Source organism: Euprymna scolopes, chromosome 6, assembly GCF_053919585.1.
Source record: "Euprymna scolopes isolate OS-2025 chromosome 6, ASM5391958v1, whole genome shotgun sequence".
NCBI lineage: Eukaryota > Metazoa > Mollusca > Cephalopoda > Sepiida > Sepiolidae > Euprymna > Euprymna scolopes.
The window spans coordinates 96,028,340-96,046,025 of NC_136487.1; the positions used below are offsets into that span (position 1 = coordinate 96,028,340).

At 37.4% G+C, this 17,686-nt stretch overlaps 1 protein-coding gene across 1 annotated transcript; it reads left to right on the plus strand.

Moving 5' to 3' along the window:
• Nucleotides 1-226: 226 nt before the first annotated feature.
• On the plus strand, nt 227-547 carry LOC145278209 (uncharacterized). Its single transcript, XM_080130495.1, has one exon. It carries the CDS (start codon nt 227-229, stop codon nt 545-547), a length of 321 nt encoding a protein of 106 aa, XP_079986621.1.
• The last annotated feature ends 17,139 nt before the right edge of the window (nt 548-17,686 follow it).

Here is a 17,686-nt window from a genome sequence, read left to right on the forward strand (position 1 = left end):
GGACTTTGTGACAATGCCAAACTCAAAGGGGAAACGATATATCTAGACCATTTTGGACAGCTTCAGCCGACACTTCACGGCCATACCATGTGCAAGAGACCACGCCATTGATGTCGCCCACGGATTGTATCAGTTCTTCCTTTGGCATAGGGAAATCCCTTGCATAGTATCCTCGGACCGAGGCACACACTTCACGGGAGAAGTCTACAGACAGTTCTGTAGCCAAATGTCCATTACACAAGAACTCCACTGCCCTTGGCGACCACAAAGTTCAGGAAACATCGAACATCAACACCGCATCATGAAGAATGCCCTATACATGCTGTGTGAAGACAGAGGTTATGAATGGACAGATGTTCTTGAATCCGTCGTCTCATCCATGAACGCTACTATCAACAGTGCCACCGGCGTCTCTCCCCACTATGCAATCACCGGCCGTCACCCAAACATCGCCTTACCTATGCTTCATAGAAAAGAAGTCAGAAGCGACGATGAAGATAAACACCCTATTGAAACAGGTTCACCACCGCGTCGCCCTGGCCAATGATGAGGCTGACCACAAACTCAAGAGGGATGCACATCGCCCCACTTACAAGGACTCAATAAAGGTGGACGACAAGGTCCTACTCCATCGACCACAATCAGCAATGGCCCAGTCATCTCATCTGTCCTGGGTGGGAAACTTCAGTCACAAAATCAAATGTGATGTGCCAGGTACGAAATGAAAAGGGCGATACAGCCTGGGTCCATCGCGCACATATCAGATGCTTGGCCCCTCGACCACCACACCTATGCAGCGGGATCTCACTTCCTCCACCATGTACTAACCACCAAGACCATACCCCACAACAGCCATCAAACGACCCTACACGAGTTCATCCTACAACATCACAAGAAGTCAATACGGACAGAATTCGGTCTCCAGAAAGAATAACAAGGGGACAACTCCCCGCGTGCTTCAGAGACTTTATCATCGACAGCGACATCAGACTTGGAGCGTACTACAAGCCCCTTTTTTTCTTTGGCTGATACCAAATCATCACCTCTCACCAACCCCACTCGTGCTACCAAGAAACTCACTACGTACAGCCGGCATCGCCCACCGCTACCATCTCATCTGCAATCTGGATACAAGCCCCTCTCCTTCTTCAGCTGATACCTGTAGAGGCCAGAAAGGAGTTATCGCCCTTTCGCTCAGACTTTGCATAAATGGAGTTATCCCCCTTATAAAAGAACAGGCGAATCGCCATTATGTGTTTACACTCATTCACGGCGACACGCTGTCGGATTGGAAAACCAACTTGCTTAACGCAAACCTTACATGGCGCTACGAACATATTGTCACTTAAAAACGTGAAATACTTATATCGCAGCATTGAACTAAAGATATCGTACACTATGGAACAAGACAACGTTCTCTTATTACGTCAACTAGTCGAGTTACAAAAAGAAAACATCGAATTACGGAAGGACATCTTACACGGACGAGCGAACACGCCACAAACAAAAAGAATGCAGTGACCTTCTATAGGTCTGGACTCAACAGATAGCGAATGGGCACTCTTTTTAGACACCTGGTCACGGTACAAGGAGATGTGCAGACTCGAAAATCCAGCTGCAATTCGAAACGAACTGCGAGAAGCATGCACACCGGAAACGAACAGTCTACTGTTTGAGCTCGTAGGACCAGAACGACTCAACAACGCGGCAGAGGAATTCCTTCTTCGTCAAATACGACTGGTGGCCGTTCGAGGCTTATACAAGGAAGTCCACCGACAAACGTGCAAAATGAGGGTGAGTCAGTGACCCATTTTTTATCGAGGTTACGTGGCCAGGTGAAATTTTGTGAATTTCGTATTCAGTGTCTGAACGAACCCACTTGCCGGCAGCAGGTTAATTACTCAGACGATATGGTTGCCAGGCAAATGATGGCAGGGTTAAGAAATATCGAACACCAGAGAAGGGTACTGGCAGAGGCAGCTACACTTCCTACCTTGGATCTAAAGTTTTCACGGTTGGTTTGCCTGGAAGCAACAGACGAAGCAACTCCACACTTTTCCGATACCACACAACCTCTCACAATATCTGGGGTACAAAAGTCGAGTCAAGTACAACAAATGCATGAGGCAAAGGCCCTGTCGACCCTACGGGACACCAAACCTTGCAACGGTTGCGGAAAACATCACACCGAGGTGGATCGATGAACCGGAAAGATTGCCCAGCAGTGGGACTCAAGTGCCACTTTTGTGGAATAATAGGGCACATTAAAAAGTTGTGCCGGAAAATTAATAGATCCAAAATGGAGGCTATAAAAAGCGGGGAGTCGTTCATGTTTTGCACCACGGATAAAACCCCTACTCACAGATTCAATGAGAGACAACATTCCTCACCTTGAGTGGAATGGGAAACAGTTCCAGGTGGGCGCCCCAGAACCGCCCCCTCAGTTACAGCAGAGGTAACTGTAATGAACAAGTGCCATGCGACCTTTGGAAGGGTGCCAAAGAAGCCGATGAAAGTGAGCACCCACGCCATCCAAGCCTTCGTGGACACAGGAGCCCAAACTTGCTCTATTGGCCCCGAGATTCAAGGACTCCTCGGGTACCCAAATGGGTACTTGGTTCCAACTAGCCATCGGATAAGGGGTATAACAAATAGCCAGTTACACATCAAGGGGGTCCTGTTTTTACATATTAAGGTGGGATCAAGAGAAACACGACAGGCAGTGTATGTATCTGACAACACATCCGGGCTCTACTTATCACAAACGGCACTTAAGGAGCTGAAATTATTGCCATCCAATTTTCCTACATCATTATTGCAAAGCAGCTCAGCGGAAACAGAAGAGACGACCCCTTGCGGGTGTCCGCGCAGAGCACTAACACTGAAGAAACCAGCAGCAATCCAATTGGAGCCAACTGACATCAACAGAGAAAAATTGGAGCAATGGCTAAAGAAACATTTCAAGGCCAGCGCATTCAATACCTGTCCACACCAACCACTCCAAGTAATGAAGGGTAAACCCTTAGAAATAAAATTCCTCCCAGATGCGACACCGACAGCAATCCACACACCAATATCTGTCCCCCATCATTGGAAGGAAAAGGTGAAACAAGATATAGACAGTGACGTGGCACTGGGGATAATCGAACCCGTACCGGTAGGCACACCAACTACTTGGTGCTCGAGAATGGTGGTCACACCAAAAAAGGATGGATCCCCAAGGCGGACGGTGGACTTAGAAAAGTTGAACGAGGCGACCATGAGGGAGACACACCACACTTCGTCCCCATTCAATCAGGTCTCATACCACATACCAGGAAGACTGTACTCGATGCATGGAACGGTTACCACAGTTTACCGCTGTCTCCAGCTGCACGAAACGCCACCACGTTCATCACTGAATGGGGTCGATACAGGTACTGTCGAGCCCCTCAAGGATTCCATGGATCAGGAGATGGCTACACCCGTCGATTTGATGATATCACCATGGACATGGCTCGAAAAACTCGGTGTATAGATGACAGTCTCCTGTGGGACAACTCAATGGAATCCTCATTCTGGCACACAATTGAATATATAAACCACTGCGCCGATGTTTAACCCAGACAAGTTTCACTTTGCTGACATAGAAGTGGAGTTCGCAGGGTTTCAAGTAACAGCGAACGGGGTCAAACCCACAAGAAGAATGACTGAAGCCATCCTGAGCTTCCCCACCCCGACAAATATTACTGGGGTTAGGTCCTGGTTCGGACTCATAAACCAAGTCTCCTATGCATTCTCACAAGCCGAAGTTATGGCCCCATTCCGAGAGTTGCTGAAAACAAAGGACAGGAAATTTTATTGGGATGAGACACTGGAACAGCTATTCTAAGAGTCGAAAAAAATAATAGTGGAAAGAATTGAAAAAGGCATCCAAACGTTCGAAATGAACAGAGCAACAGGACTCGCGACAGACTACAGCAAAACAGGGATATCGTATTTTCTGTTTCAAAAGCATTGCAGATGTGAGGGGGAATTAAACATGAGTTGTGGGGATGGCCATTGGAAACTCATCCTGGCGGAATCCCGTTTTACCAATGACGTGGAATCACGATATGCACCAGTGGAGGGTGAAGCCTTGGATCTGATCTATGGGTTGGAATCATGCCGCATGTTCATACTCGGATGCCCAGACTTGGTGATTACAGTGAATCACTTACCGCTTATAAAAATATTTTCAGACCGAGCCCTGGAGAATATAAAAAAACCACGCCTGTTAAACTTCAAGGAAAAGTCACTCATGTATAAATTCAAGATAAAACATCGACCGGGGAAACTCAACTTGGCCCCTGACTGTGCATCTCGGTACCCAGCGGGCACCCCACCAAGAGACCAGGACCAATCCATTGACACCGCAGTCAAAGCCGCCTTCACATCAATGTACAAGAATGATACTACGTTAAGAGCCATCACATGGGGAAGGATTGTGGCTGCGGCAGCCACAGACGAAGAATGCAGGACTTTGAAAGAACTGATTCAAAATGGCTTCCCCCAGTCACGTAACAATATCCCAACCGTAGTTCGAGTCTTCTGGCCTATGCGTGAGGAGCTATATTGCCTGGAAGGAGTGATCATCAAGGGGAACAAAATCCTAATACCTCGACAACTCCGCGCAGAGGTATTGGAATCTCTTCATTCTGCTCATCAGGGTGTGAACGGAATGCTGGCGAATGTGAGACAACGACTATTCTGGCCAGGGTTGGATGCTAACATCAGGCAAACAAGAGCCCAGTGGCACACGTGGAATGAAATCGAACCATCTCAGCCCAGGGAACCCTTGATGTCCCCAGCAGACACGGAATTTCCATTCCAACAAGTGGTAGTTGACTTCGTCCAGATGCAGGGTAGACACTTTATGGTATACGCAGACAGGTATACGGGATGGGTTGAAGTGGCCCTAATGACGTCGGGAAGAGCCAAGACGGTGTGCGATACCTTGAGGACTTGGTTCTGTACCTACGGCGTACCGGAAGAAATTTCGTCGGATGGTGGACCACCATTTGAATCTCAGGAATGCGACTCCTTTTTGAGGAATTGGGGCATACGAAAACGTACCTCGTCAGCGCATTATGCCCAAGGCAACGGCCGCGCAGAGTTAGCCGTCAAAACCGCGAGACGTATACTGGCGGACAATACGGACAGTTATGGACGCCTGTGCCATGATCGGGCGGCCCGAGCACTACTGACCCATAGGAACACGCCTGTCCAGGATCTGGACATGTCCCCGGCCATGATGCTGTATGGTCGGGTCATTAAAGACCACCTTCCTGTCCTGCGGGACAAATACCAGGTTCGAAAACAGTGGACAGAAATAGGCAAACTAAGGGAAGTGGCAATGGCCAAAAGACACATGAGGAACGAGCAGTATTACAACCAACATAGTCGCCCACTCCGGGAACTCCAGGTAGGAGATTACATCCAGATCCAGAACAAGGATTGGAACCACCCACGTCGATGGACAAAGACAGGGAGAATCGTGGAGACCCAGGGGTACCGACAGTACCAAGTCCGGGTCGATGGAAGCAATCGAGTGACATTGCGCAACCGTCGGTTTCTCCGCAGAATACACCCGGTAGTGGATGGCCCTCGTAACATCAGACAAGAAATCCCGAACCCACCTATAAATGTGGAGACCCCACAGGCACAACCTCCAGAGGAGGCAATGGAGGTGGAACACACGCCGACACGGAATCCCCAAGCGAGCATGAGGAAGAAATGGAAGTGGAAGATACCACGGGAGGAGATACCCAAAAATACAGTCCTCCTCCGTTAAGGGCGGGGGAAATCGCACGAGTATTTCTCCACATAAAAGATGACCACAACTTGCTTTTGTGGTCACGAGGGGAGGGGCGTGTATAGGCCAGAAAGGAGTTATCGCCCTTTCGCTCAGACTTTGCACAAGTGGAGTTATCTCCCTTATAAAAGAACAGGCGAATCGCCATTATGTGTTTACACTCATTCACGGCGACACGCTGTCTGATTGGGAAACCAGCTTGCTTAACGCAAACCTTACAATACCAAATCGCCACCTCTCACTAACCCTGCCAAGCGACATCAGCTAACAAGTATCGCCGGACACGCTAAGGCCACTCCTGTAATCACCGCCCCGCACCCAACCGAATCCAGTGGCTATGGAGAAAGAAGGCCGACGCATATGACAACGTAACGTCACTTCCTGTTCCAAGTTGTATGTGCTTCCGCTATTCAACACGTGGTCATGCAAACTGGCATGACAAAATATAACTACCGATTGTGCATGTATAAGAAAGAACAATTCTCCATTCGGATAATAATTATGGGATAATTTTAATCAAAATATCGTAAGTGAATTCGTGTTTGAACTTTTATTTTTATCGGAGAAAGTCAAATATTTCATTTTATTTATTTATTTATTTTTTTACTGCAAACAAATTATTTTTATATAATATTTGGTAAAATTTTACTTTAAGGCCCGTCTCACGTTCTTAAAGAAAAAAATATTTTTTTGTAGATTTCAGTGTGCTGAAAAAGAATATGAAAACCGTTTCCGTCGGAAATTTACCGTTTGCATGGTATGAACCCCTGAATGTTGGAAGTATGCGCGAGCGCGCGGAAACATAAGCGAGCGTTTTCAATGGCGGAATCGCGCGCGCACTCGCGTACCTGACGGCCTTTTCAAAGAGCAATAGTAATGTTTGACGGAAAATTTCAAAGTAGATGAAAAACAAAAAAAATAAAACAACTTTGCGGGGGAGGGGGGGATGTCGGAACGACCGTTGTTTTTGGGGCGGACAAATCAGTTTTATTTTTTTTGGGGGGGGGGTTTAATTGGAATAACATTAATAATCTCGGAAAGACATTTTTTTTTTTTTCAAAACAATTCTTTTTCTTCAGTGGCGGAGTGGCGGATAAATTACTTTTTTTTTTTGGGGGGGGGGGGATAAGTCGGAATAGTTTAACATGGGTTTGTATTACTGTACACAGATTCGAAAAAGTTGTCAAAAAATAAATATATAACAAATAAATATTATCAAAGGCAAGATAAGTTACTTTTCTACCAAACTGGATACATTTTTTTTGTTTTTATTCAATGTAACATGTTTATTCAGCTCGAAAAACATACAGTGTATTGGAAAATTCAAAATGGCGCCGACACTCTCTTTAACATGGTAAGTTTGGGAAAAGGTGTTATAAATAATAAACTAGACAAAATACTATAAAAAAAACACCGAATATACGTTAACTTATGTCACGGTAACATATAATAAGAGAATTTCTAACAGTATTTTGTCTAGTTTATTATTTATAACATCTTTTCCTGAACTTACCGTGTTAAAGAGAGTGTCGGTCGCCATTTTGAATTTTCCAATACATCGGTAAACACTGTATGCTTTTCGAGCTGAATAAGCAGGTTACATTGAATAAAAACACGAAAAATATATCCAGTTAGGTAGAAAAGTAACTTATCTTGCCTTTGATAACATTTATTTGCTATATATTTGTTTTTTGACAACTTTTTCGAATCTATGTGTACAGTAATACAAACCCAAAATGTCAAAATTATACACTTACATTATCTCCGTTGTTGGCAAATGTTCCTTTGCGCGTGTAACCGGTGGCTGGGTGGGTGCTATAAACAAATATAACTTCCGCGCAAATTAAACCCCACACCCCGACCCACCCCAATATATACGCGGAAGAATATCAATTAAAGAATTTTCGAATTTTTCGAAATTATTGATTCTTTCTATAAATAATTATTCAGGTAAGTAGAAGAGTAACTTTTTTTTTCAATGAATTAGTTTTTTGTTGCTACAATTAGCCCCCTCCCCCCATGCGTACTGAAGGTTCGAGGCTAACCCTTATCCCGTTCCCCTTGCCTCCCACGGAAGATTATCAATTAATTAAAAATATGGCTGTTTGTACAAATTGCACGTTGGATTATTTTCAAACCATACATTTTTTTTATAATAATGATAAAGAGTCATTAGAATTTCTGAGAAGCCATAGCGTTCTCGCACGCAACATTAGATGCGATACATGCAGCAAAGAGTGCACCTTTAGAGAGGACAAGAGTCAGTGGAGATGCCGAGGGAGTTATCTTCTTTCAAAATCGAAAAAAAGAAGATATTGTAACTTCACCACTAGTGATTATAAAGGAACATTCCTTCAAGACTGCCGAATTCCACCCTGGAAAATAATTCTGTTTGTTAACCATTGGCTTAGCAAGCATTGGGACCATGCTACAATGGTTAAATGTTTAAAAATATCGACCAAAACGTCTGTTGACTGGCGGTCGTTCTGCAGTGAGGTTACCGATTTTTGGTTTTCGGAACAAGAAGCCATCGGTGGCGCTAATGTCATTGTAGAAATAGACGAGACTTTAGTGGTACATGCCAAGTATAATAAAGGCCGACCTTTATCCCAAATTTGGCTGTTTGGTGGGATAGAGAGACATAGCAAAAAAAAAATTGTTATTCCACTGGTGGGACCTGTCGGTTAAACGATATTAAAATATATACGTGCTGGGTCGACTATAATGAGTGACCGGTGGGGTGCCTACCATTCGCTCAAAGACCACGGTTACACTCACTATATGGTGAACCATTTCGAAAATTTCGTCGACCCAGCTAACTGCGATGTTCACACACAGAACATAGAGCGCCTATGGAGAGACATTAAGGAATGGGTTAAGCGCCCTGGCATTCGAAGTAAGTATTTATACCAATACTTGGCCAGATACTTATTTGTGAAGGAATATGGCGCAGATGGAATTCTCCATCATTTTTTTCTTCATGCTGCACGCCTCTATCCCCCCCAACGTCAACGTCAGCGAGTGGAGCCTCCTCTCCCAATCATGGATGAATCATCAACCGATGAAGAAAATTAATGGATCATTTTTCCATTTTCTTTTAGGTTAACGCCCCACCCCTAAAAAAGTGTTTTGTCCGCCACTGCAAAAAAAAAAAAAAATGTCTTTCCGACATGTATTTTAGTTTTAAGTTGAGAAACTAAAATTATATTTTGATACATTTTTATACAATCTTTCTGTAAAAAAAATTTATATATGTTTTTATCATATTTATGAATCACTCATTTAAAATTATATTTTGATACATTTTCATACAATCTTTCTGTACAAAAAAAATTATAAATGTTTTTATCATATTTATGAATCACTCATTAAATTATATTTTGATACATTTTCATACAATCTTTGTATACAAAAAAATATAAATGTTTTTATCATATTTATGAATCACTCATTTAAAATTATATTTTGATACCTTTTCATACAATCCTTCTGTACAAAAAAAACTTATAAATGTTTTTATCATATTTATGAATCACCCATTTAAAATTATATTTTGATACATTTTCATACAATCTTTCTGTACCAAAAAAAAATTATAAATGTTTTTATCATATTTATGAATCACTCATTTAAAATTATATTTTGATACATTTTCATACAATCTTTCTGTACAAAAAAAGTTATAAATGTTTTTATCATATTTATGAATCACTCATTTAAAATTATATTTTGATACATTTTCACACAATCTTTCTCTACAAAAAAAAATTATAAATGTTTTTATCATATTTATGAATCACTCATTTAAAATTATATTTTGATACATTTTCACACAATTTACTGTACAAAAAAAATTATAAATGTTTTTATCATATTTATGAATCACTCATTTAAAATTATATTTTGATACATTTTCATACAATCTTTCTATACAAAAAAAACATTATAAATGTTTTTATCATATTTATGAATCACTCATTTAAAATTATATTTTGATACATTTTCATACAATCTTTCTGTACAAAAAAAAATATAAATGTTTTTATCATATTTATGAATCACTCATTTAAAATTATATTTTGATACATTTTCATACAATCTTTCTGTACAAAAAAAAATTATAAATGTTTTTATCATATTTATGAATCACTCATTTAAAATTATATTTTGATACATTTTCATACAATCTTTCTGTACAAAAAAAAATTATAAATGTTTTTATCATATTTATGAATCACTCATTTAAAATTATATTTTGATACATTTTCATACAATCTTTCTGTACAAAAAAAAATTATGAATGTTTTTATCATATTTATGAATCACTCATTTAAAATTATATTTTGATACATTTTCACACAATCTTTCTGTACAAAAAAAATTATAAATGTTTTTATCATATTTATGAATCACTCATTTAAAATTATATTTTGATACATTTTCACACAATCTTTCTGTACAAAAAAAAATATAAATGTTTTTATCATATTTATGAATCACTCATTTAAAATTATATTTTGATACATTTTCACACAATCTTTCTGTACAAAAAAAATTATAAATGTTTTTATCATATTTATGAATCACTCACTGAAAAGAAATTATATTGATACATTAAAATTATATTTTGATACATTTTTTATACAATAAATGTTTTGATTTTCATATATTTTTTCGTTATTTTGTTATATGGTTTTGCGTTTATATTTGAGGTCCACATAATGGCAATAGAGGTCGTTTCTCTTTCAAAGAACAGGGCCTCTGTCGTCTACTTTTAAATTTTCCGCCAAAGATTTACCAGATTATTAATGATATTCCAACTTACCCCCCCCCAAAAAAAACTGATTTGTCCGCCACAAAAAAAACGGTCTTTCCGACATCCCCCTCCCCCGCAAAGTTGTTTTATTTTTCTTGTTTTTCATCTACTTCGAAATTTTCCGCCAAACATTACTATTGTTCTGTGAAAAGGCCGTCAGGTACGCGAGTGCGCGCGCGATTCCGCAATTGAAAACGCTCGCTTATGTTTCCGCGCGCTCGCGCGTACTTCCAACATTCAGGGGTTCATACCATGCAAACGGTAAATTTCCGACGGAAACGGTTTTCATATTCTTTTTCAGCACACTGGAATCTACAAAAAAAAAAACATTTTCTTCTATACGAACGTGAGACGGGCCTTAAAGTAAAATAATACCTAATATTTTGCAGTCCGTTCTTTTAATAATAAACAAAACTTTTCACTGAGTATTTTCAAATATTTTAAAGTAAGCATTTTTCACGGCAGTTTATTTTTTTAATTTTTTTTTTTACAATCAATATTTTAGCATCAGGCGTAATTTATTTCTTTGAAATATATTTAAAACTTAAATTTTTTGTTTTTATGACATTTTAACTGTAAATAATTTACATGACAGGTTTGTTTCACTATACACATAGATTCGAAAAAGTTGTCAAAAAACAAATATATAACAAATAAATGTTATCAAAGCCAAGATAAGTTACTTTTATACCAAACATACCGACATTTTTCTTTTAAAAATATATCGATAAACATTGTATGATTTTCGAAGCGATTACACGTTTTAAAGTGAGTAAAACCACTAAAAACCTTTCAAGATAGGTAGAAGAGTAACTTATCTTGCCTTTGATAACATTTATTTGGTATATATTTGATTTTTGACCATTTTTTCGAATCTATGTGCATAATAATACAAAACCCTAAAAACATATCCAGTTAGGTAGAAAAGTAACTTATCTTGCCTTTGATAACATTTATTTGGTATATATTTGATTTTTGACCATTTTTTCGAATCTATGTATATAATAATACAAAACCTTAAAAACATATCCAGTTAGGCAGAAAAGTAACTGATCTTGCCTTTGACAGTGGCGGCTCGTGCCTAAGATTAGTGGGGGTGCTGTTTTAAAGAAAATACCTATTGTTTTAATATTGTGTAAAAATAAAACAAGCATAAAAAATATAATTTATACGTATGCACACGTATAAAAATACAATAACTTAAAGGAATCCTAAATAGATGTAAATATTTTAAATATTTTACTTATTACATTCATTTGAAAGTAAACTCCACTTTTCTTGTTTTAATTTGTGAGAAAAGATTGATAATTTTCTCCTTAGCCTCTGAATGACTGCTGAAGAACTTTTTTATCAATTGAAAGCACTGCAAGTTCATTTAGTCTTTCGCAACCCATGTTTTTTTTTCTTTTCAGAGTTGAAAAACAACGTTCTACCTCTGATGTAGTCAGGGGAATTGTCAAGATAATTTTTATGAGTTTTGTGATTTCACTAAGAACATCGTTTAAATTGTTTTCCAAAATAAATTTCAGATCAATTACTTTGCAATATTCATGGATATCTGACCTACTATAAAATATTTCTAGCTCAGTTTCAAACTTTTCTTTGTCAATCATAGGATATGCTTCAATTGTCAAGGATATCTCTTCTGTAGGTAGTTTTTTTCTTAAAACTAGCAAAGCTTTTCTTGTAAAACAATTTAGCAAGTATTAAATGTTTAGTTGAAGAATATCTGTCCGTTATATCAACAGATATATAGTCACACAGTTCTTTAGCTTCGCCCTTGAGTGTTTGTGAAGGATTTTCACAGTATTTGGTGTTTCTTATCTCTAAAATAGCAGTTTTGAAATTTGTTATGTATTCATTGACTTTATATATGCTAATTTCCCGAGAAATAATTTCCACATGAGATATAATTTTATGAAATAGCTCAAACCAAAATATGAAATTTTCATCGTTCAAATATTTCAGAATTCCTGTCGCTTCTGCAACGATCTCATCTACATATGATGTTGATTGAATTTCAGTGACAGTTTTTTAATGCTTGAACATTTTCATGAACACTATGTATGATAAAGTTCCACTTTGTGGCGGATGGAGGTAGAATGCTTACATCCAGATGCTTCTTGAGAATGTGGTGATCTAGAAAAGAAAGTCGGAATAGCCAAAATGTTAGAGATAAATATTCTAGCATTTCGTGTAATGCTTGCTGCATTCCTCATTATTAAATTAAGTTGATGCGCATAACAGTGAGTGAAATGCGCATTACTATAAACTGCTTTTATTTTCGCCTGAACACCAGCTTTTTTGCCTTTCATGACATTTGCATCATCAAATGTCTGAGCTATCAGTTTTTGGCGATTCCCTTGTACGATTATATCTAATTGTTGTAGAATACGTTTTGATATCCCATCAACGGTTTGGTTTTCTGGAATAAAGAATACCCAAAAGCGTTCAAGTATTTTTTCATCCAAGACGTACCGTAAAACAATGATCATTTGTGTATGTTCAGACACATTTGTTGTATCATCAGCCATGACAGCTACAAAGAAAGCTTTGCTAATTTCTGCCCTTATTTCATCACGGTATATTTGTAAAAGACAGTCAAGTATGTCATTCTGAATAGTCTTGGAAACACCTTTGAAGACATTACTGGTTTCTAAATGATTCTTTAAATCTGGATCTAATTAAGATACAAAATTTAAAAATCCTCTAAATACACTTGGATTTACTGAATCATCTGTTTCATCATGTCCTCGTAAGGGAGTTTCAAATTTCCCATAAAAGAAAATACAATCTATTATTTTAGATAAAATTTCACGGTTTTTCTTAACATTCATGTTATGATGATTGATTGAAAGTCTGTAGGCCTCACTAAGTTTTCCTTTAATATTTATGGTCCCACAAATTGATAGGGAAACTACAGTGTCAACGTGCTTCTCATGCTTTTCAGTTCTATCTTTCATTTTGCTAATAGTTCTGAAACTATGTTTTGCCCACGTTACATCACCCCCTAACAACAAACAAGGAAAACAGAACAATGCCTTTTTTAGTTCACAGCCGCAAAGCAAACTTTTCCGTCGGTACCATTAAAGCTACGAATATACACTTTCTTGTTGCTAATGCCTGGCTGAGATATTTGAATACCAGGCGTTGAACGGCTTCTTTTCTTAATTTCAACTTTATCATTGAGAGATAGCTTTGAAAACTCAATCTGTTGAAGTTCACTTACTGTCGCAGAAGTTATTTCTTGCAAGGAGGCCATGGTTAAATTCTGTTTATATCAACTGTGTTGGGAAAGGTAAGTACTAGGTAATCTATTAGTAGAATATCAATTAAGGTAGAAGGAATACAATGTTTATGCGATCCGCTTTTTGCGATTCAACTGAACCGGAAGTTCTAACTGAGTTGAATCATACTTTTATAACTTTCAGGTCACAGATTTTTATTAACGAAAAAAGTTTTACTATTTAACAACGGTTTTATTTATAAAAAGCTTGTTGTTAATTAAAAATAGGCGTATAACAAAATAAGCTTGTCATTAAAATTGCTTTTTTTAATACAAATATTTTTAACTTTGCCATTATAAGTTGTCGAAAAAGGGGTAATACGCGAAAACATTTTAATAAAACACTATTTTAAATTGTGTACACTTTACAGAGTAATAAAAAAAATGCAAATATATTTCTTTTAAACTTTACAGATTAAATAAAATTTTACGGGCTTTTTCCGCAGGCAAACAAACGAAAAACATTTTTTAAATACATTTTATTTACAATTTTTAATAATTTATTTTTTCATAAAAACAAAATCTTTGAAATTTACTTGCCTGCAAACGATGGTAAAGTTAGGAGTATACCATTTAAAAATGGTTTTATTGGATAACAGTTTTATTTAAAATTTAAAAATGTCTGTTTATAACAAAACTTTGTAAATAAAATATAGAATAAAAGTTTACATGTTTGTACTATGAGCAAAAAAAAAACATTTAAAGGTACATAATTTTATTTACAAATCTTTTTACAACTTTTTATATAAAAATAAAAACAAACTTTGCTATTTACTATTTGCATATTATAAAAAGAGTTTTACTTACTCGTTTTGTTATTGCACATTTTAATTTAAAAAACTTTGTTCAAAGTGTACAACTTCTTATATTGTACTCGTGGAGGGTAAATACATGCTAAAGCTTATATATATATATATATATATATATATATATATATATATATATATATATATAATAGGTGTGTGTGTGTGTATATATATATATAATGTGTGTGTGTATATATATATATATAGTGTGTGTGTATATGTGTGTATATATATGTGTGTGTGTATATATATGTGTGTGTATATATGTACGTTTATATATATATGTGTGTATATATATGTGTGCATATATATCGTGTGTGTATATATATGCGTGTATATATGTGTATATATATGTGTTTGTATATATATGCGTGTGTATATATATATGTGTGTGTGTGTATATATATGTGTGTGTACATATATATGTATGTTTGTATATATATTTATGTGTGTCTGTGTATATATGCGTGCGTGTATATATATATATATAAGGTAAAAACATTTCTAACTAAAATATATTTTTAAAAAAAATTTTCTTCGCTTTTCTACAGAAAAAAAAAGTAAATATTTTTTATTCTGTAAAGTTTAACTACTACAAAGTAAATAGATTTCAAACTACTTAAAAAACACAAACGAAATAAGCCACGAATATACACTACGTAAAAAACAAAAATAACATTAGTCGCGTTGGTAGCCCGAACACTTTTAATAAAAAAAAAACAGTTTGGCATATTGTATATTTTTGTCTGCTTAAATCGCATTTTAAAGTGTGGGAAATTTTTTTTAAGGTGGAGATTTTATTTACAAGAACACGTTACACTTTTTAATTATAATAAAAAGAAAACATTTGTAAACAAGCCTCTTAAAAAAAAAAAAGCAAAACGCGCAAACACCGCATTTTACGAGCGTTTGGAACTGCGAAAACTACAGTTCCAAATTGGCTCATATCGGCTGTCTAGATCGTTTTTCTATAAAAAAAAAAATGTAAATATTTTTTATTCTGTAAAGTTAAACAACTACAAAATAAATAGATTTCAAACTACTTAAAAACACAAACAAAATAAGCCATATAGGTAAAAAAAAATAATAACATTAGTCGCGTTGGTAGCTTCAAGGCTAAAAGCCCGAACACTTTTAATTAAAAAAAAAAGTTTGGCATATTGTATATTTTTGTCTACTTAAATCGCATTTAAACGTGTGGGAGTTTTTTTAAGGTGGGGATTTTATTTACAAGAACACGTTACACTTTTTAATTATAATAATAAGAAAACATTTGTAAATAAGCCTCTTAAAAAAAAAAAAAAGCGAAAACGCGCAAGCACCGCATTGCACGAGCGTTTGAAACTGCGAAAACTACAGTTCCAAATTGGCTCATATTTGCCGTCTAGATTGGGCATGCACACAAGCGAACTTCACTAAGAATGTGTAACTGTGAATTTCGCAGCTCCAAGCAAAGTTTTACTTTTATGCTTATATGAGTATGGGGACAATTATCGATCTTAAGCTTCAGGATTATATATATATATATATATATATATATATATATATATATATATATATATATATATATATATATATATATAAAATGATATCGATTGAGATTGTCGGACTGACTTCCTCATCCTGGTTGTTATTGTCACAACATTTCGGCCGTTTTGCCCTCCGGCCTTCGTCAGGTGTTTTGTATCGAACTGGGGAACCGTTTGTTAGGAGTCTCGAACCCACCCCTTTATTATTATTACGGGGATACCGTGTTCGGACTTCAGCTAGGCTTTGAGACATAGTTGCTGATTCTCTGTTTTGAATGTTACTTTTTCACTGCCTTCGTTCAGGATTGAACTCGGCCATATGTCACTAGGACAATTCTTAGTTGGTTTTTGTTAATGTTAAACCTACGTTGTTAGTCAAGGTTTTCTCTCTCTATCAGAGGTGTCCAAATTACATTCAGCTCTATGCTTGGTTTGCTCAGTAGGTTGTTATGTCCGAGCATGTGAGCTGTTTCTTTAAGTTTTCTCACTTTCCAGTGGGTCTCTCTGTTTATTATTTTTACTTCATCCCAGAGGGGGCGATGGTCCCCCCTCTCCATCCAGACATGGTTGGCTATACCCGATTTTTCCGTCTCCCCTTTAGTTACCGCTTTTCGGTGTTCTTCAACTTTTACTTTTCGGTGTTCTTCCACCCTTACTTTAAGGGGGCGGCATGTTTCACCCTTGTAAACCTTTCTGCAACTGCATGGGATGGAGTATATGCAGTTTTTGGTCATGTTCTCCTCTATGCGGGGCTTCACTTGTACCAGGTGTCGTCTGAGTGTTGACTCGCTCTTGAATACCGTCCTGATGTTGTAGGGGGCACATATTCTCTGAATCTTTTCGGAGATGCCTCGTATGTATGGTAGGCAGACCGTTGGAGGTTTTTGGGCTTCATTCTCCTCTCTTATATTATTAACACATCTGGTAGATAGTATGCTATCGGGGTAGTTGTTACGACGGAGGGTATTCTTCAACCTGACCATTTCTTGGTGGTATGTAATGGTGTCGCTACTTATTGTCTCTGCTCGATGTTGTAAGCAGTGTGCGATTCCATTTTTGATACTGTATGGGTGATGGGAGTTGAAGTTTAGGTATTGTCCGGTGAAGGTAGGCTTGCGATATACGGATGTCTTAAACCCATACTCTGTGCGTGATATGAGTATATCAAGGAAGGCCAGTTGGTTATCTTTTTCTTTCTCCATTGTGAACTGTATCGATGGTCTTATTGAGTTCAAATGGTCTAGGAGAGCCTAGATGTCTTCCTGATGGGGGCAGAGTATGAAGGTGTTATCAACGTATCTTAGCCACATGGTTGGCTTTAAGGGAGCTGAACTTAAGGCCATGTCTTCGAAGTATTCCATGTGTATGTTCGCCATCACTGGATGATAATGGCGAGCCCATAGATAGTCCCTCCTC

Coding starts and splice junctions, on each gene's coding strand:
- LOC145278209 (XM_080130495.1), top strand. CDS start 227: ATGTCCATTACACAAGAACTCCACTGCCCTTGGCGACCACAAAGTTCA.